This window comes from Pyrus communis, chromosome 3 (assembly GCF_963583255.1).
Source record: "Pyrus communis chromosome 3, drPyrComm1.1, whole genome shotgun sequence".
NCBI lineage: Eukaryota > Viridiplantae > Streptophyta > Magnoliopsida > Rosales > Rosaceae > Pyrus > Pyrus communis.
Genome location: NC_084805.1, coordinates 22,401,726 through 22,422,677, shown reverse-complemented (window position 1 = coordinate 22,422,677; position 20,952 = coordinate 22,401,726). Strand labels below are relative to the sequence as shown.

The 20,952-nt window shown below is 36.4% G+C and overlaps 3 protein-coding genes and 3 non-coding genes across 9 annotated transcripts; all 6 read right to left on the bottom strand.

Annotated features, from left to right (window-relative positions):
- Positions 1-176: 176 nt before the first annotated feature.
- On the bottom strand, positions 177-1,697 carry LOC137729984 (uncharacterized). Its single transcript, XM_068469046.1, has 2 exons — positions 1,230-1,697; positions 177-1,047 (listed from the first exon to the last, which is right to left on the bottom strand). The coding sequence occupies exons 1-2, from the start codon at positions 1,529-1,531 to the stop codon at positions 567-569; spliced, it is 783 nt and encodes a 260-aa protein (XP_068325147.1). The 5' UTR covers positions 1,532-1,697; the 3' UTR covers positions 177-566.
- A 4,960-nt stretch (positions 1,698-6,657) lies between these two features.
- On the bottom strand, positions 6,658-6,762 carry LOC137730387 (small nucleolar RNA Z266). Its single transcript, XR_011068147.1, has one exon. It is a non-coding gene; the product is annotated as a small nucleolar RNA Z266 (small nucleolar RNA).
- An 824-nt stretch (positions 6,763-7,586) lies between these two features.
- Positions 7,587-7,673, bottom strand: LOC137730400 (small nucleolar RNA snoR116). The gene has a single exon (XR_011068159.1). It is a non-coding gene; the product is annotated as a small nucleolar RNA snoR116 (small nucleolar RNA).
- Positions 7,674-7,747: 74 nt separating this feature from the next.
- Positions 7,748-7,834, bottom strand: LOC137730401 (small nucleolar RNA snoR117). Its single transcript, XR_011068160.1, has one exon. It is a non-coding gene; the product is annotated as a small nucleolar RNA snoR117 (small nucleolar RNA).
- Positions 7,835-8,797: 963 nt separating this feature from the next.
- Positions 8,798-12,572, bottom strand: LOC137728843 (metal tolerance protein 10). Of its 4 annotated transcripts, none has more exons than XM_068467620.1 (6): positions 12,353-12,572; positions 10,993-11,105; positions 10,450-10,695; positions 10,188-10,268; positions 9,388-9,621; positions 8,798-9,237 (listed from the first exon to the last, which is right to left on the bottom strand). In XM_068467620.1, exons 1-6 carry the CDS (start codon positions 12,549-12,551, stop codon positions 8,890-8,892), a joined length of 1,221 nt encoding a protein of 406 aa, XP_068323721.1. In that variant the 5' UTR covers positions 12,552-12,572; the 3' UTR covers positions 8,798-8,889. The 4 variants fall into 4 exon arrangements, with proteins under 4 accessions (XP_068323721.1, XP_068323722.1, XP_068323723.1 ...); XM_068467621.1 differs by lacking the exon at positions 12,353-12,572 and adding an exon at positions 11,637-12,076; XM_068467622.1 differs by lacking the exon at positions 12,353-12,572 and adding an exon at positions 11,646-12,075.
- Positions 12,573-17,369: 4,797 nt separating this feature from the next.
- Positions 17,370-20,494, bottom strand: LOC137729674 (metal tolerance protein 9-like). Its single transcript, XM_068468677.1, has 6 exons — positions 20,232-20,494; positions 19,771-19,883; positions 19,286-19,531; positions 18,968-19,048; positions 18,103-18,336; positions 17,370-18,013 (listed from the first exon to the last, which is right to left on the bottom strand). Exons 1-6 carry the CDS (start codon positions 20,428-20,430, stop codon positions 17,669-17,671), a joined length of 1,218 nt encoding a protein of 405 aa, XP_068324778.1. The 5' UTR covers positions 20,431-20,494; the 3' UTR covers positions 17,370-17,668.
- Positions 20,495-20,952: the final 458 nt, after the last annotated feature.

Here is a 20,952-nt window from a genome sequence, read left to right as displayed (position 1 = left end):
GTCAGGGATGCAGTTAGTTAGACAGCAGTTTCTGTTAAGAAATGAAGCTTCGTGGATGATATCAAGCAGAACATTTTCCGAAAGCTTGATAGGCTTGAAGTAAAGAAGCGAAAAGGTCACAAGTAGAGATAGCATCGAGGTTTTTGTACTATGGAAATGTAAATCTGGAAGAGACTAACATAACAACGAGTAGAACATACGCATGTTTGATATTAGTGATGACAACAAACTACTGATAACAGTGACCGGACCAGACAATCAAGCGGTAAAGGAGGCAGAATCGATCATGTAAAGCAACATTATAAACGCAAAACAAAATTTATATAATGAAGCAAGATTTCATATATAGTATTCCGACCTGTATAAGCTCAAAAAATGTACCCTCGCTTCTTTGCCTCCACCACCACAAGAAGTATATTGAACTCTGCAGGATCTCCCTATGTATGTACAACCTTGTTCTTCAGCAAAAACCATGACCTGCTATCTACCAACATATACAAAACGTAGTGCACAAGTTCATATACGTTACTTATTCTACCGTATAGATTAATATCTGAAGTAGCTAATCAGCTGACCAAACCATCTTGTGGAAGCAAGTAACCATCCCGATTCAAAGTCCCCCTCACTGCTCGATAAAACTCCAACCACGAAGATGAGTACGCATCCGCAGGACCCCACAGAAATGTCAGGTTAGGACTTGCAGGGCAAGCTGCTACTAAGTCTAACACTGATGCAGCTGGTTTGAGCTTCTGTGGAAAGTTAAACGCCAAGTTATCGACTTTATGTTCATATATTTTGCCCTTTCGATCCAATTTATACCGCGAGGTGCCCTGAAACTGTCCTTTCGCTTCCCATGGAACCCGAGGAACACCCTTCATGTTCCACCTAATCAGTATCACATTCTCCGAAGGCTGCCAAATCCTATATACCTCGAGGGAGATATCGCGGAACAGAATCTTTCCATGAAATCTCAAAGCCCAGAAGATCAATTTGTAATTCTCAATGCCAGTAAATGTGTTCAAAGGATCCGTAAATGTTATATCATCCCTGAAATTCATCAAATTCCACAAATGAATCCAAACAAATGTAACTCTACATTTCCAATAACATATCAAATGATTACATCCATCAAACTTCTAAAAATATCAAATTTCTTTACAAATTTACGAACTTTCTGACAAACCAAACACTATGAAAGAAAATTTAAGAAACCCAGATGAGAAAATTACCTATAAATATCATAATTAAGGTCCTTGGAAAAAATCAAGGGGACATCTTCACGAAGCGTCCGTACGGCCAGGCCAAGATTGACATAAAAGTCGTCCCTTTGCTGCTTATCCTGCGCAACCCTGGAGGTGTTAAGCTGCGCACCCTCCGACAAAGTGGGCGTCTGTACGCTGGCGAGAGGAGAGAGGTGAGAGAACGAAAAACTGGGTTTTGTCTGGGCGAGCGTTTGGTGAATGGGTTTTTCTTTGGTTTTGGTTTGGAGGAGCGGGGAGGAGGGAGAGAAGTTTGGTAGCAGAAAAGCCATTGCCTTCCCTGTTATTCTTCAATTCACCTTCTCATGTGGAGAACTTTATAGAGAGAGGGAAAGGATTTGGAGTTCTAGAGAGAGAAGGGATGATTTTTTGAGAGTTTCGTGTTCTCCGTGTGTGGGTTGGAAGAGGTAGCTTAATTTGATTTTGGCGTTGTATATTTGGGAATTTTTTTTATTATTATCGGAATACAGATAATACAATACATATTTTTATATAAATAATGAGAAATTATATTTTTTAAATTATTAACGCGTGTTCCAGTTATATTAAAAATCTCTAGATATATTGAGTGGTTTTGAACGTGGCCATGAATATGTCTCGTGTTCCGATTGATTGGAAGTGCTTCGAAGTTGAAAGCGGACAAACTGAAAGAAATATTATTTGTGGTCTTGCACTTTTTCCCCCTGAACTATGCACTATTTTGTTTCAATTTTCATTTGAAATCAAAGAGATGCAAAAATCTTATTGCTCCCAAGCCCCTTCTCCCATAAATAACTTTGTTAGCATCTTAAAATTTTCTTATTACCCATTTTTCTTTGCAAACGTGAGGATAGTCATATTTATTAACGAGCTGAAATCTTTTCGCGCAAAGTTGAATATATCATACATGGGTTTAGCTAGTTTAGCCAGAACATTATGTTTTCCGTTCTGCACTCAAGACCTTTCCTTTCTTTTCAACTTTTAGTTGTAATTTTTAATTCATTCATCGAAAAAGAATTGAATCCTAGGATTTTTATCTCCAAGTAATTAAAGAATATTTTTTTCGACATTCAAGGTCTTCCATTTAATGTTCTCCTCTGTTAATATCACTTGTAAAAAGAAATAAAAGATAAAGTCCTAAACTTTCACAAGTGATATTAACAGAAGAGAAAATGAAATGGAAGTTTCAACAATGAGATTGATGTTTGTTTCACGTTTCATGAGCATTGAATTCAAACACATGTCACACGTAATAATATACTAGTATGCAATCATTATCCAAGAATCCTCCTTTTACTAGAAAAAGGAAGACGATTGTAAACTTGCTCGTTAGACCTTTCGGTATTAAACTAAAGACCTTTCAAATATCTCATAAGATCCAAACCCATTTAAACGGTTGATTATTCTAGAGTATATGATCTTTCTTTTCAACCTATATCGCAGGTTCAAACTCTCCTCAATGGTAATAATAAAAAATGATCAAAACCCATTTTCTTGTTTGATGCTAGGAGGATACAAATCGAAGAAGATAATGAAATCTTATCCCCAAAGGTCAAAGACCAAATCTAAGTTAGACATGTACAAGTACGCAATTGTCTATGAGGTGGACTCATGCCTAATTGTCTACCTTAGTTTGACTGGAATGTAGAGTACGCAATGACAAAACAAGACATTTTTAGCTACGTTTTCTAGAACTTCATTTATTTTACTTTTTATAACTTAAAAGTCATAATTTTCTTTCTTGAAACTCAAAATTCGTTCCATTACACTTTTGCTTGTGGACTCTCTCTTCTCCCTGAAACTTATAAATCGCCTCCTAAAACATATATGAGACTCAATACCCAATAAAACTATGTCATACGTGCAATAAACTTGATTATAAATCTCCATCATGCATCAATATTCAACAATCAGAGAATATTAAATTTAAAAGAAATTGAAAAGATGAGAAAAATAAGAAAGCAATTGATTAGCGTGGCTCACCCAAATCAAACCCACAAAAACTAACATATCTAAGGCAATGGGCAACGAATTTTGAGTTTTATAGAGATGACTTTCAAGTTTCAGGGGACAAACTAAGATCAAAATCGAGTTTCAAGGGGCAAAGTGAAGCAGATTTTGAGGGGGAGTAAAGTGATAACTTTTGAGTTAGAGAAATTTTATTTGAATCCATATAACCTCATTTTACACCCAACTTCAATTTTAAATGTGAATTATCTTTTTTACCCTATTGCATAATTACTCTCAAGTACAAGGTGAAAATAACAACAAAACCAAAATTTATCAATAAACCCACACTCAATAATTAAATCCTACTATTACACAATGTTTATCATACGTTCATTCCAGCTAAAATCCTAAGAGCTCTCATTGAGAAAAACAAATTCTTTTATGGATGGATGATGATTTTGAAGTTTTGAATCCTCAATCTTAGGTATGAATCGATTTATGCAAAAAAAAAAAAAATTAAAAAAATAAAAAAAAGAAGAAGTTTGATTTCAATTTTTTTTAAGTTGAGAAGATGAGTTTTTGAGTTTCGATGGGTTTTTGGGTTTTGCTACTACTTCATGTTACCATTACAATTAGGTGTACCCATCTCTCCTTTAAAGGCAGAGTTTGTAAGTAAAAACGTTCCTCTCTCCCAATCAGCTTAATTTTCAGTCGTCATTAGTCTTCTTGCTAGCTTACTTGTTAACAGACTTATCTTCTTAATTTGTAAGCAACAATAGATTTATAAACCTCTTCAAAAGTTGTCATTTTTCTTCCTTTTGAGAAAAGATAAGTTACAATGGTAAAGGTCATACATAAAAAATAAAAAATAAAATAAAAAAGGGTTTGGAACATCCTCTACAATTACAAATCTATGGCATCAGTTAGTCAAAATAGCATTTTATGACAAAATCAAAGTCTTCGTGAGTTTCAATTCACGATCATCAAAATTGAGAAGATGAGTTTTTGGGATTTTATTTATTAAATGGGTATAAAGATAAATTTACATTTTGAATTGAGTTTATGAGGGTAGTTTAGGTAGCAAATTTGGATTTAAAAAGATATTAATTCTTTAATAAAAAATAATATAAATATAGCGAGTAAGTTAGGTGTAAAAAGATATTATATGAGTTCAAATAAATTTTCCCTTTGAGTTACAAAAAGCAATTGAAATTAAAATCGAGTTTCAAAAGACATACATAAAAATAAGGCACAAAACAATGCAAAAGGTTAAGAAGCGATTGCATGGAATCTTCAAATTGAGAAAGCACATTCCTTCTAGAATATACCAATTGTGAACTAGTCAAACTTTTGAGTCAGAATCGGAGCATTGCCTTGGTAACTAAATCACAAAGATTGTATGAGAATGTTCTTTGAATTTCACAAACGGAGGCAGATTCTCTGCCCTCCCACTTCCCATGCCCTCATGCTTGTATGGTCACGGTTAAGTTACGTCAATATTTTATATTACTATTCTTTTTTGTTTTATTATCTCTATTAAAAAACAATATAAAATGTTAACATAACTTAACCGAACTTAACCGTGACTACACAAAATAGGAGGGCACGAAAAGTGGGAGGGCAAAGAATCTGCCTCCTTCACACTTGCGCCCATGACCCATAATTAAATTACATTGATAAGTTCTTCAAGGTTGAAACTGCAAACAAATTACAAATTTCTTCAAGGTTTCAGCATTGTTGAAGCTAGGTCCTAGGTTAGATTATCTTCAACTCTTGAGTTAAAACTTAAAATTTTTTACTCAAAAAATTTAATTGTTTTTTTGCTCCAACCCTTATGGGTAATTCGTCCCCAACCATGAAATAGGAATTAGGGAAAGAAATTTGGAAGCATTCAAATATGAATCACCAACAAAAGATCGATCAATTTGACATGATTAAACACGCATAGGTCTCTTCTGTTGATTAGTCTATTTGCCTAACATTAGGAGAATCATGACTATTTTCATTAGCAATGAATTAGGTTAGAACCCAATCAAGTGCACCAAACAGAGATGTTAGCATCTGGTTAGTGCTAAATATGTGAGCATACAGTATTATAATTACATGTATAACCACATGTTCTCATGCTTCTTTTTGAACATTCTTTTGCATCCCAATTTCTTTTGGAATCAATTAGTTTTATGGTTTTTAAGCATTTTTAAGTTTAGGTCCTAGGTTAGATTATCTTCAACTCTTGAGTTAAAACTTAAAATTTTTTACTCAAAAAATTTAATTGTTTTTTTGCTCCAACCCTTATGGGTTAAATATTTAACCCGAGATTAATAAGGAATGAATTTATGATAAATTCATTCTTAAAGTAACTTTTTCTAAATTAAAAATTATTTTGACTATTTTAATTTAATTTCAAGAACATTTTAAACTAAAAATATTTAAATTTCGATAAACATTGAAAAATAAATAAATCAACGTCATGAAACTTGTAGAACACTATGAAAGAATATAAAACGCATAAAAGAATTTGTTTTAATTATTTTAGACATTGGATTTAAATTAAGACCGTTAGATATTTATTTTTTTTAACCATTGAAATTGATCATATTAAATCTTAACTGTTAAATTCAATGAACTTATAATTATAAATCTAAAAAAAACACAGACACCACTAAATGAAGTGGAAATTCTAATTTAAATTTGCCTCAAAAATGAATTTTGAGTTAAAACTCATATTTCACTCAATAGTGGAACAAATTAGAGTGGATTTCGAACCCAAATTTTGAATTTTTCTCCTAAGATTGGAATCCAAGGTGCTTAGGTCCTAGGGTTGAGAGTCCGAGGTGCTGAGGCATCAAGTCTGAGTTTCGTGTGTCGGAGTTCCGTCCGAAGCAATGGTGCTTGGACTCCACCTCAGGCATCTCCAATCGAGGCATCTCCAATCGAACGAGAGTAAAGGATTATGTTTCGCCTTAAAATCCTGAAAAGAGTTATATTTTAATGAACAATACCAGATAACTGACATCACTGACTTCAAATAAAATGCTAAACTTGTTTGGCCCAAAATCTCTAACATCTCTTCCAACAAAAGTTGAAATTATAGCATTTTGGGCCTCACGAAATTCCAACTCTTTGGGTCTTCCACAACTTCCAACCAAGAAAATGAGCGAAGGCCGCACGTATTCCCACCTTCTGCTTTTCTTGTTTTCTTCCATTCAAATTCTGCAACTTTTAATCTAAATACTTGTTCTGTATATTTGTTTGTTCTTGTTAAGCGTGGCCCTTAAGATCGCTTTCCTTTTTACCCATGGAAACGTTTGGAATCACAGCTGCGCAATAGTGTGAAAAACTCCATCGGGGAGGGTCTCTTGTTTAGGGTTTTCCTTCTGAAAGTTTAGTTCACAAACAAGTGGGTTTATGCTAATTTGAAGGTTTAGTAAACTAATTTCAGCAATAAACAAGATACGTATATAGAGATGGAAAGCAAGTCAGACAAATCCAAATGCCTCAAATAATTGAGTTCATGAAAAAAGATTTCTCCTTTTTTCACACATCTAATTGAATCATCACTCTTGCCAAATCCCACTTCCAACTCAAACAAATTCATCAAAAAAAATTGCAAAAACAAAAAAAACCCCAGACGGGACTCAGATTTAAAATGTTACCCACCTAAGATGGAGACATTTACAAATTAACAGTTTACCAAATGGTTTAGAAGCACCCCAATTGACTGAAATATCAAATAGCATGGAACTATCTGCCTTACGGTTTCAAGAAAAATGGGGAAAAAGATCTCCAAAACCAAAAAGGAAAATAGAGCAATGCCTCAGAAAACCGAGGTGGGAGGAGAGGAGGGTTTCAGAAGGAAAACCCTAAAGAGACCCTGCCCGATGGAGTTTTTTACTATTACGCAGCTATGACTCAAAACGCTTCCATGGGTAAAAAGGGAAGGCGATCTTAAGGGCCACGCTTAACAAGAACAAACAAAAACTACAGAACAAGCATTAGAATTTGAATGGAAGAAAACCAGAAAACCCTAATTCCCGAAGAGGAAGAGGAGGCGGATCAACTGCAGAAGGTGGAAATATATAGGGGATGCGACCAATTAAATAACACAAATAAAATTAACTTGAATTTTTAATTTGGATGTGGGAACATCTGAATGCATAAACCTTTTGGAAGTAAAAGGCGAATGCCAGAATCTCAGTTCCATCTTTTTATCGGCAACGTACAGCACTAATTACGCTATCAAAACAAGCGAATCAGAGACTCTAATTTGTTGCCTTTCCAATCACCCAACCCAACAAATTCCCATGCTTTCTCAATAACCCAATTTACCCAATCGAAAAAAGAAAAAAAGAAAGACACAAATCACCGCAAAAATCTCACAAATTTTGGATAAAATTAAGGCTCAGAGTGTAAAGTTGGCATCAACAAGCCCGAAAACCAGAGCTCTCAAAGTTTGATGGTATACAGATTTAATCATCACCGCCTCTCTTTGCCAAACCAAAAAAAAACACTACTAAAAATTTAGACAAATTAAAATACTTTATCAGAAGGGTAAGAGGCGGCCTCAGAGGGTCGTGATTGAAACATCAAAGATACCAAAACATCTCAGATGGTACGGACAATACAATATCAAAACATCACAGGCCAATTTCATCACCACAAAAATGACAAAAAACATAATAATATAGAGAGAGCAAGAGAGGGTTCAAGGAGGCTGGAGGTATGCTTTGCTATGCTGATGGATGTGAGTCCGGGGGCGGGTTTAAATACTAGTGAGGAGAAAGAATCGAAACCCTAGTTGTGCTAAATTACCATGATGGCCTTGGTTCAGATGGGTTTGGTTTTGTTGTGAAGCCCATGGCAATCTTAAAGAACCCATCTCACACAATGGTGGCCCAAATTGCTTTTATAGGAACTTGGGATATGAAGGTTGGTTCATGAGTTTTGCTATTCCTTTGATTAGTTTGCTTCCATGTAGTCTAGTGATATTCCTATTTACAAGTTTGTTAAATCTTTTTGTCAAACTATGTTGTATGGAAGAGTTTTTATGTTTCAAAGTTGTTAATCCCCCTACTCACGAACCAAACGCCACCTAACTGATTGCCTTTCTTATTATTTCCAAATGATCCGAGTCAGAAAACGAAAAACAATGTCTAACCTTATTCATTTCGTACATGACTTGATACATTAATTGGCCCTTAGATTACGCTCGTGTGTTCAAAGGAGCCTCTTAGACATGGAAGTGTTGCGAGTTGTGCATTGCTTGATTGACAAGCAATGAAGAGGTTGAATGAGTGATTCCAATTGAGGGAAGGCAAACAAGTTTAACTGTCACGTGGTGTCTCCAATCAAAGTCTTGTAAATACGCTTGTTATAACAAGACTAAAAACGTATCAATCTGTGGGTGCGCGACTCTTGCCCCGAAAAACTTCTCTTTTATTTAGACATTTGGGAAGAGCTTTTAGCATATCATAGTTGGTGTGTGTTAGTGATTGCTTCATCAAATAATGTAATTGACACCAAGAAATGAGCAAATACTCACTATTGACAAAATAAAAGCCACACAGGAAAGGTAATTCCATAAAATTCTACAAACATTTGGTCAAAATGAATGCACAACCCGCCGCTTATTTAAAAAACTTCGGTCTGTGAAAAAACATAGCTCTACAAGTTACTACCATCTTCACTACCGCTGTCATCGTTAACATACACTGTTCTTGTGTTCCGGCCTGTGAGTGAACTCAAAATCTATATGCACAAAAGCCCGTTCCACTTCAGGGAGTTGCTCGAGCTTCTCTTGGAGAGTCTCGCCAATGTTGTGCGCTTTGTTCAGTAGCATGTCTTCTGGCAAGACAATGTCAACCTCCACAAAGTAATGGGAACCAAATGTGTACGCCCTCACTGTATCGATGTGCTTGATTTCTTCGTGGTGGTTCCATATCAAGTATGTCAACTTTGCCAAAAAGTCGGGTGGTGCTGTTCTTCCAATTAGCGCATGTACATTCTCCAAGACCGTCTTTGTCCATGTATTAATGGTATATAGTGCTATCTGCATAATGTGTTCGAGAATGAAGTTAACATTACATCAACAACAAAGCCTTTTCCCACTATGTGGGGTTGGCTAGAGAATGAAGTTAACATTAATGATTAAAAAGTACAGCAGATCAGAAGGAGCGAAAATGGTAAATGAAGAACTTACTATAATAGCACCAGTAGGATCAATCCACCAAAAGAACCGGACAGCTAGGACTGCTGCTGCTAAACCAACTGAATTAGTAATGACATCGAAAAAATGGTCTTGTGCATAGGCCCGTACAATTTCATTCTTAAATCTACGACAGTAGACCATGAGCACAAACTTCACTACAGTGACTGAGACCATGATGCCAATCATCCAATTCTCCTGCGTACTATTCATTTTTGCAGGCGGTGACTGCACCCACAAAATGATACAAAGGATACAGCAGCAACATTAATTACAAAACAAGCTAAATTAAGATCTACACAGTAAGCATATATTTACACCAAATAATTGCATATAGGACCATGAACTCCGTTCATTTGATGAAGAAAAAACGACCTAGTGATGTCAAATAGACCTATCTGTTGTTTCTGATTTACATGAACTCCAGTTTTAACTGTCAGCACTAGGATGACCATAAAAACTAGCTAGAATGCAGCAAGTGAAATGTGAGGACATAATTAGACAATCGTTTTTACATAACGAAGCAACTCTGGCCAAAAGAAAAAACGATCAGACAGAAATAGGCTAAGAAACCATCCCCAGGATTGAGATACAGAATATCAGTTCCAAATAAAACTGAAAATCTAATGTTTTGCTTCCACAAAAACATAATAGAAGACAATTAAAAGGGAACACCGGAACATATCAGAGCTTTCTCAGAACCCATAAAACAGTCTGAAACCTGGCCAGATGCCTTCCTAGTCCAACTTCAAAGATGAAGTGCGAAGAAAAATATAAAAAAAGGCGTCACCTGCCTGTGAGACGAGTTCCCGACCAGACTCAATCAATATTTGCAGTCCAAGAGTAGCCATAACAGATGCAAAGACAATGATACCCTGCATGATCAAACACAATTAAAGATATACACACAAAAAATAAGAAAATGGCGAATCAAGCCGTACAAGAGATCCAATTGGAGAACACAGAAAATATGCAGCTCCAATTCATCCACTCATTGTGGGAACAAAGACCCAACTATTTCCAAAATTACCATTGTTATCAAGCTTGATAACTTACCACTGGTTGCATACGTTTCTTCCCAATAGGATAGCGAAACTGGTTGGAATTTTTCATGGCATTAGCAGTGAACCACAAAATAAAGCCGGATAAGAGATCCAAGAGGGAATCCAAGGTAGAGGCAATAACTGCCAATGATCTGCTCATAATTGAAGCATAAACTTTTGCAGCAAAAAGAACCAAATTAGCTATGTTTGATGCATGAACTGCCATCCGCTCACTCTTCGCTAGCTGCTTCATTTGATCCTGAGAAGAAATGTATGCAAAAGACACGAGTTTAATTGAGAAATTTGTCATTCCAAGAAATTTCATGCTGTGAGAAACAACTCATTAACCAGACTTGTGCACTTATATGTCTAATGTAGAGAGAATAAAATTCAAGGATAACAAACTGCTAAGACTTGGCAGCTTCTGTGCCCTACCCCTCAAAATATAACTACAACGCATTTAATTCCACAAACTGAAAATAAAGAAGTACGAAAATAAAATTCGAATATCCAAATCTCAATACAAAGAGAGGGATAACACACAAATTGAACAAACCTCTGTAAGACTTCCGGGCAACCAACCCTCATCAGTCATGGTCTGCATCTCACTGAACCCTTCAAGAAGCCTTTCTTGTTGCTTGTAATATTCTTCAACCTTGTACTTTTTCCCTGAGTTTAAAAGCCAAAGCAAGAAAAATTCATGAGCCCCATGATATTTGGCAGTGAGGAAAAAGGCCGTAAAACCAAAAAGCGAATGACAGTGTCCTAAGTTTATCATTATTGATAAAACCATTACAGGTTAATTCAACATGAGGCCCACAAAGTTCAACAAAATACATCAAGCAATTAGTATGGGAAAATTTGATGGATTTCGACAGCGTTCCTCTAAATCCTCAGCAGTGGTAGCTTCACTATCGAACACAAAATTATTCACGAAAAATATGCAAGGGAACTCTTGAGACAAGTTCAAGGTCAATTAAAGTACATGACTTACAAACTTGGAAAGAAAAAAAAAAACCCAAAGTATAAATCATGTCAAAATATCAAAACGTTTACGAAATTTTCATCTTTCGATGATCTCCCCAAGCACACTGAACATCCAAAATTAGTAATCACCCTTTAATTAATTCACTCTTAAGATTTTCCACTTTAACAAGAATCTTGGGTTAGGTCCAAACTAATTCTCTCTGCTTGAGAGACCTTTCTCACCACCGCTTGTGTGAGGGTTCCACTTCCGATCGGTGGTTGTGCTTTCCTTGTTCTGTTGTCTTCCTTTTTGCTGTTTTTCCCCTGCTCTCCTTTCCGATCTGCCCCATTTCTTCATACCCCCGTCGGCGTTTCTCCTTGCTCATCTCTGCTCCGATCTGCAGCCGCTTCAAAACCGCGATTTGTTGCGGTACAGGTGCTCCTAGTTGGATGTTGCAACGGTGAGGCGTCGGTTGGTTGGTGGCGAGGGTTTGTGCTGATAGGGATGCTCGGCGGTGGGTGCTGCAAGGGAAGCTTTGGTTTTCTTTTGTTGTATTTTAGGGCTTGGGCCTTTACTGTTTGTTGGGTCTTTTGCGCTAGTTTGGCAGGTCCTGTTTTGTTTTTGTTTGTTTATGCTTCTGTATCTTTGCACCTCGTACTGTTCCTTTGTGTTTGGTAATGAAATTGACCCCCTATCCTTTCCAAAAAAAAACAAACAAAACAACCCTGTTTTTATTTTCTGCACACAATCCAAATCTTCCAAAAAGTTTGAATCCTCTTAAAATTATGCATTAAGAAAAATAATTAACACCAAAGAGCCCAAGAACAAAGTGAATTTTGCAGATAAACCCCACGATTTAATCTTGACTTAATACGACCAAGATTACTAACATTGCATGCAATACAAACACGAAACAGGTAAGAAAGAAAACGACGAACAGAACCCTTACTGGGGGCGCAGAGGCGACGGAAAGCGAAACGACTCCGTCCACTGTCATGGTCGTCACCACTAGTACCGCTCTGCTGGGGCAGCCGGAACTCCTTAACATCGAGTCTCCACGATGTGTTTCCGTCCGGCTGTACGGCGTCGTCTTGTGAGACCAGAAACGGTTCAGTCCGGCCTCCGGAAGTCGGCGAACTAATCTCCATTGTTGTTGGGGATTTTGGGGACGCAACTTCTCCGGAAATTTCCAACTTAATAGGATATGTAACCACCCCCGCTTTATACGTGGACTGAATTACTATGATCTCGTTTGAATGTGCTTTTAAAAAGACTGAAAACGTTTTTGATGAAAATATTTTAGAAAACAGTACTTAGTAAAAATGGTAATAAATCCTGGAAAAAAATACTTAAAGTTCTTCTTACTTGGTGCTTTTCGTTGGAACCCAAAAATATTTTCTCTACAAGCGTTTTCAGTCGTTTTAAAAACACATCCAAACTAGCTATATATCAGTTTATCGTTTATACCTTTAGACGTCTAAAAAGATCACTATCACTACTAAGGAGAGAGATTTGAACTCAGGACCGCAAGTATAATTCTACTTTTTTTTTAACAAAATAAATTATAATTTCAAAAACAAAAAGAATTAATCGAGTTATCATTATGGTAGCATTTTTGATGAAAATGTTTTTTAAACTAATCATTGATAAAAATTTGAGCAAATTTTGAATAAGCATGGTAAACGCTTTAAGTTATTTTAAAATAATTGTCTTTCATTTATAAGGGTTTGATTTCAAATTTTCCTAAGCTATAATATTTTAAAATAAGGTTGAAAATAACTCAAAAAATATACGTCGCTAAGAAGTGAGGCCACACAAACCGTTAGGCGGCAGGAACAAACAAAACTATTAGAAGTGTGGTCGTTGTATAGCTTGTAGAGGTATCAAACTATCTTCATTTGTAAATTTGAAATTTTAGCTTTGACTCAAATCCATGACGAGTTTGATAACTATCATGACTGACTCATTGTATAGCTTGTAGGGGTAGCATCAAATTGATTGATTCAAATTGTTTTGGGCGGTTAATTTGGTTTTGATCAAGAATAAAATAAAATACAAATTAAAAGTCAAACCAAACCAAGCAAATCATATATTTTAATTATTAATTTAATTTATTCAGAGGTCTTCCTAAACACATTATAAGTGTCACACATATTATACTTGTAATGACTATTAACAATTAGTATATTTATTTTTAACTTATGCTTATGTGAGTTTGTAACTAATAAGTCATTTGGTAGCGTCATATTTTAGTTAATTGAATCTTAGTCTTAGTTAGTGTTTTAAAAATGAGCCCCGAGGCATGCCTAGGTAACTTTGAATGTGGAGTGATGAAATTGCCTCCGTCCAATGAGAGCAGGCGAAAACTTGCTAAACGTGGCTAAGGTGTACCTAAGGCGCTCAACTGGGCATCAATTTTTGTGTAAGAGTTGCCGGAATATGAAAATCTTTATGTTGAATTTGAAAGTTCGCTCATCTCCATGGTAGAAAAAATGCACGCTCGTCCAAGCCATTTGTGGCATCATAGTTGGCTCATCTAGTTTATGGTATTTCTCTTCTTAATATCGAAAGAAGTAAAGCGTTATTTTGAACTCGCACGCTCAATGGTAATGATTGTAATGTGGAACACGAACAAACAAACTATTGGAAGTGTGGTCGTTGTATAGCTTGTAGAGGTATCAAACTATTTTCACTTGTAAATTTGAAATTTTAGCTTTGACTCAAATGCATGACGAGTTTGATAACTATCATGACTGACTCATTGTATAGCTTGTAGGGGTAGCATCAAATTGATTGATTCAAACTGTTTTGGGCGGTTGATTTGGTTTTGATCAAGAATAAAATAAAATAAAATTTAAAAGTCAAACCAAACCAAACAAACCATATATTTTAATTATTAATTTAATTTATTCATAGGTCTTCCTAAACACATTATAAGTGTCAACATATTATAATTGTAATGACTATTAACAATTAGTATATTTATTTGTAATTTATGCTTATGTGAGTTTGTAACTAATAAGTCATTTGCTAGCGTCAGATTTTAGTTAATTGAATCTTATTTTTAGTCAGTGTTTAAAAAATGAGCCTCGAAGCGTGCTAGGCAACTTCGGATGCGGGGCGGTGAAATCGCATTTGCCCAATGAGAGTAGGCGAAAACTCGCCTAAACGTGGCTAAGGCGCTCGATTGGGTGTCAATTTTTGTGTAAGAGTTGCCGGAATCTAAAAATTTCTCTGTTGAATTTGAAAGTTTGCTCATCTCCATGGTAGAAAAAATGCACGCTCGTCCAAGCCATCTGTGGCATCATCGTTGGCTCATCTAGTTTATGGTATTTCTCTTCTTAATATCGAAAGAAGTAAAGTGTTATTTTTGAACTTGCACACTTAATGGTAATGATTGTAATATGGAACATGAACAAACAAAACTGTGAACACGGAAGATTCCTTGAAACAAGAAACCAGAATAACGTGTACAAAATAATATTTTTGTGTTTATGATTTTGGGGTTACGATCTCTCTCAAATTTGGTCCTCTGATTCTATCTTCGTAGGGTGTAGGTTTGTGGATGAGTTGTTGATCCAAAGGGCCGTCGGGGCTTGATCTAAGGATGAACAGTTGATGAACGGATCTTCAAGGGGCGTTGGGCTTGATCTTGAAGAATGGGTGTATGGATTTCTTCAAGGGCTTTTGGGCTTGATCTTGAAGGTTGATGGATGAGCAGATCTTCAAGGGCTTTTGGGCTTAGTCTTGAAGAACGATTGGATGTGTGGATTTGTTTGTGCTGTTGATCCAAGGGGCCGTTGGGGCTTGATCTTAGAATGAACGATGAACACTTTCTTCAAGGGCCGTCAGGGCTTGATCTTGAATAATGGTTGTGTGGATTTCTTCAAGGACTTTTGGGCTTGATCTTGAAGGTTGATGGATGAGCGGATCTTCAAGGGCTTTTGGGCTTAATCTTGAAGAACGATTGGATGTGTGGATTTGTTGAGGTTGTTGATCCAAAGGGTCGTTGGGGCTTATGCTTAGGATGAACGGATGAACACTTTCTTCAAGGGCCGTCGGGGCTTGATCTTGAATAAGGATTTAATGAAGAACGAAGAGAGCTTTCTTGATTCTTCGGAATTCTTGGGAATTTGGATGGTTGGAAGCTTTGGAGTTTCAAAGCTTCAAGGATTTGGGGAATTCTCTTCTAATTTTGGAGTAGAGAAATGTATTTGTGAATTCCTTGATGATTGATACCTTGATGGAGAAGCCTATTTATAGGCTTTGAGAATGAATATCCACCACAAAATATTTTTTTCCTTTCCAAGCACCATTGCCTAATTTTCCCACTTAATGCAATATTGAAATTGAAGTGGTGTAACTTATGGCCTAATTTCCCACTTAATACCATTTTAAACTTGAAGTGGTCTAACTTATGGCCTAATTTCCCACTTAACACCATTTTAAACTTGAAATGTGTATGCTTTGTCATTGCCCAAATGAGAAAAACTTGCTTTGATCCGTAATGGATTGAAGTGTGCTTGCCTTGTCATTGCCCAACATGAGAAGAAAAACTTGTTTTGATCCTCAATGGATTGAAATGTGCTTACCTTGTCATTGCCCAAATTGAGAAGAAAAAACTTGTTTAATCATCCAAGGGTATTTCTTCCTATTTTGTTGAGTCACATGCCAAGTGTACAATTTGTACGACATGTGGCGTATGCCATGTATGCCCTGACATGTCAAAACTTTAATGCGTTGGTGAACATTTGTTTTACTGAAATTTCGATGTCTACAAAAACTATTAGAAGTGTGGTCGTTGTATAGCTTGTAGAGGTATCAAACTATTTTCACTTGTAAATTTGAAATTTTATCTTTGACTCAAATGCATGATGAGTTTGATAACTATCATGACTGACTCATTGTATAGCTTGTAGGGGTAGCATCAAATTGATCGATTCAAACTGTTTTGGGCGGTTGATTTGGTTTTGATCAAGAATAAAATAAAATACAATTTAAAAATCAAGCCAAACCAACACAAACCATATATTTTAATTATTAATTTAACTTATTCAGAGGTCTTCCAAACACATTATAAGTGTTAACGTATTATAATTGTAATGACTATTATAAGTGTTAACAATTAGTATATTTATTTGTAATTTATGCTTATGTGAGTTTGAAATAATAAGTCATTTGCTAATGTCAAATTTTAATTAATTGAATCTTAGTCTTAGTCAGTGTTTTAAAAATGAGCCCCGAGGCGTGCCTTGGCCACTTCAGAGGTGGGTTTAAACAATAATGAGGAGAAAGAATCAAAACCCTAGTTGTACTAAATTACCATTGTGACCTTGGCGCAGATGGGTTTGGTTTTGTTGTGAAGCCCATGGCAATCTTGAGGAACTTAAAGCCCATCTTACACAATGGTAGCCCAAAGTATTTTTATAGGAACTTGGGATATGAAGGTTGGTTCATGAGTTTTGGTATTCCTTTGATAAGTTTGCTTCCATCTATCTATTCCTTTAGTATGGTGATATTCCTCTTTAAAAATTCGGTAAATCTTTTTTTCATACTAAGTCGTACATAAAAGTTTTTGCATAACGGATGTTTTGAAGTGTTAATCCTCCTACTCACGAACCAAACGTCACCTAACTGATTGTCTTTCTTATTATTTCCAAATGATTCGCCGTAGATAACGAAAAATATAGTAGTGTCTAACCTTATTCATTTCGTATGTCATTTGATACGTTAATTGCCCATTGGGTTATGGTCTCGTGTTCCAAAGCACCTCTTAGACGTGAAAGTTTTGTGAGTTGTGCATTGCTTGATTACGAGCAATGAAGAGGTTGAATGAGCGATTCCAATTGTGGGAAGGCAGACAAGTTTAACCGTCACATGGTGTCTCCAATCAAAGTCTTATAAATACACTCGTTATAACAAGAGTGAAAAATTATCAATCTGTAGCCGCTTGACTCATGCCCCGAAAAACTTCTCCTTTATTTAGACATTTGGGAAGAGCTTAGCATATCATAGTTGGTGTGTGTTGGTGATTGCTTCATCAAATAATATAATTGACATCGAGAAATGAGTAAATACTCACTGTTGAGAAAAATAAAAGCTACACAGGAAAGGTAATTCCATAAAGTTCTACAAGCATTGGTTGTACAAGCAAATAGCAATAACAAAGTGAATGCACAACCCAATGCTTATTTAAAAAACTTTGGTCTGTGAAAAAACATAGCTCTACAAGTTACTACCATCTTCACTACCGCTGTCATCGTTATCATACACTGTTCTTGTGTTCCGGCCTGTGAGTGAACTCAAAATCTATATGCACAAAAGCCCGTTCCACTTCAGGGAGTTGCTCGAGCTTCTCTTGGAGAGTCTCGCCAATGTTGTGCGCTTTGTTCAGTAGCATGTCTTCTGGCAAGACAATGTCAACCTCCACAAAGTAATGGGAACCAAATGTGTACGCCCTCACTGTGTCGATGTGCTTGATCTCTTCATGGTGGTTCCATATCAAGTATGTCAACTTTGCCAAAAAGTCGGGTGGTGCTGTTCTTCCAATTAGCGCATGTACATTCTCCAAGACTGTCTTTGCCCATGTATTAATGGTATATAGTGCTATCTGCATAATGTGTTCGAGAATGAAGTTAAAAGAATGAATAAAAAGTACAGCAGATCAGCGGGAGCGAAAATGGTAAATGAAGAACTTACTATAATAGCACCAGTAGGATCAATCCACCAGACGAACCGGACAGCTAGGACTGCTGCTGCTAAACCAACTGAATTAGTAATGACATCGAAAAAATGGTCTTGTGCATAGGCCCGTACAATTTTATTTTCAAATCTACGACAGTAGACCATGAGCACAAACTTCACTACTGTGACCGAGACCATGATGCCAATCATCCAATTCTCCTGCGTACCATTCATTTTTTCGGGCGGTGACTGCACCCACAAAATGATACAAGGATACGGCAACAGCATTAATTACAAAACAACTAAATTAAGATCTACACAATAACCATATATTTACAACAAATCAGTGCACATAGGACCATGAACTCCTTCATTCGATGAAGAAAAAACGACCTAGACAATCATATTTTACATAACAAAGCAACTCCGACCAAAAGAAAAAACATCAGCTAGAAATAGGCTAAGAAACCATCCTCAGGATTGAGATTCACAATCAGTTCCAAAATAAACTGAAAATCTAATGTTACACTTCCACAAAAATAAAATAGAAGACAATTAAAAGGGAACACCGGAACGTATCAGAGGTTTCCCAAAACCAATCCGATCTGTTCATCGATGGCTGGCAAGTAGGTCCTAATGATGATCCTGCATGTATTTCGTGTGTTTCTCACCGGCGTCTTTAAAAAACCTCATGAATTGACTTGGGTTACAGGTGTGGTTTTGGGTGTATTGACCGCATCTTTTGGTGTAACTGGTTATTCCTTACCTCGGGACCAAATTGGTTATTGGGCAGTAAGAATCTGAAACGTGGCAAGGTTCCTTCCTAGTCCAACTTTAAAGATGGGAGTGTGACGAAAAATATTAAAAAGGTGTCACCTGCCTGAGAGACGAGTTCCCGACCAGACTCGATCAATATTTGCAGTCCAAGAGTAGCCATAACAGATGCGAAGACAATGATACCCTGCATGATCAAACACAATTAAAGATCAACAAAAAACAAAAAATAAAAAAAAAAGAGAAAAAAGAATAGGACGAATCATGCCGGACAAGAGATCCAACCCAAGAACACACAAAATATGCAGCTCCAAATCCAACCCAAGAACACACAAAATATGCAGCTCCAACTCATCCAATCATTGTGGGAACAAAGACCCAACTATTTTCAGAATTGCCATTGTTATCAAGCTTGATAACTTACCACTGGTTGCATACGTTTCTTCCCAATAGGATAGCGAAACTGGTTGGGATTTTTCATGGCATTAGCAGTGAACCACAAAATAAAGCCGGATAAGAGATCCAAGAGGGAATCCAAGGTAGAGGCAATAACCGCCAATGATCTGCTCATAATTGAAGCATAAACTTTTGCAGCAAAAAGAACCAAATTAGCTACGTTTGATGCATGAACCGCCATCCGCTCACTCTTCGCTAGCTGCTTCATTTGATCCTGAGAAGAAATGTATGCAAAAGACACGAGTTCAATTGAGAAATTGGACATTCCAAGGAATTTCATGCTGTGAGAAAATAAAATTCAAGGATAACAAACTGCTAAGAGTCGGCCGTCTCCCTCAAAATATAACGAAAACGCATTTAATTCCACAAACTGAAAATAAACAAGCATGAAAATAAAATTCGAATATCCAAATCTGAATACAAAAAGAGGGATAATACACAAATTGAACAAACCTCTGTAAGGCTTCCGGGCAACCAACCCTCTTCAGTCATGGTCTCCATCTCACTGAACCCTTCAAGAAGCCTTTCTTGTTGCTTGTAATATTCTTCAACCTTGTACTTTTTCTCTGAGTTTAAAAGCCAAAGCAAGAAAAATTCATGAGCCTATGATACTTGGCAGTGAGGAAAAAGGCCGTAAAACCAAAAAGCCAATGAAAGTGTCCTAAGTTTATCATGATTGATAAAACCATTACAGGTGAACCCCAATCTTCCAGAAAGTTTGAACCTCTTAAAATTATGCATTAAGAAAAATAATTAATACCAAATCACCAAATAGCCCAAGAACAAAGTAAATTTTGCAGATAAACCCCAAGATTCAATCTTTGCTTAATACGATCAAGATTACTAACATTGCATGCAATTCAAACGCAAAGAAGGAAACGGGTAATAAAGAAAACGATGAACAGAATCCTTACTGGTGGCGCAGAGGCGACGGAAAGCGAAACGACTCCGTCCACTGTCATGGTCGTTACCGCTAGTACCGTTCTGCTGGGGCAGCCGGAACTCCTTAACATCGAGTCTCCACGATGTGTTTCCGGGCGGCTGTACGGCGTCGTCTTGTGACACCAGAAGCGGTTCAGTGCGGCCTCCGGAAGTGGGCGAACTAATCTCCATTGTTGTTGGGGATTTTGGGGGACGCAACTTCTCCGGAAATTGCCAACTTATAGGATATGCAACCACCCCGCTTTATACGTGGACTGAATTACTATATAAGTTTATCGTTTATACGTCTAAATTTATTTAGAATTTCTTTTAAATCTATACTTACTATTATTAAGTGAACCCCTTCTTGCTGAATTTTTACCCCTTTTTTTTTTTTTTTTTTTTTTTTTTCTTATTTTGCCTTCATTTTGGATACGCAATACTTACATGATGAGGATAAAATAGTAATTTTATACCTTTTAAGAAAATAACAATCATATCCCTATTTTATCCTCATTTAACTTTTGATACACAATATTTACATAAAGGAAACAAATATTATTAAAAGAACCCTCATTGTCAACTTTGTGCCCTTTTGTTCCTAATTTTGTATCTTTTAAGAAAATAATAATCGTATTCCTATTTTTTTTATTTTACCCTCATTTTTCATAACAATCCGCGAGGTTTCGGGCAACCGGAGGCCTCGTCGGGGTA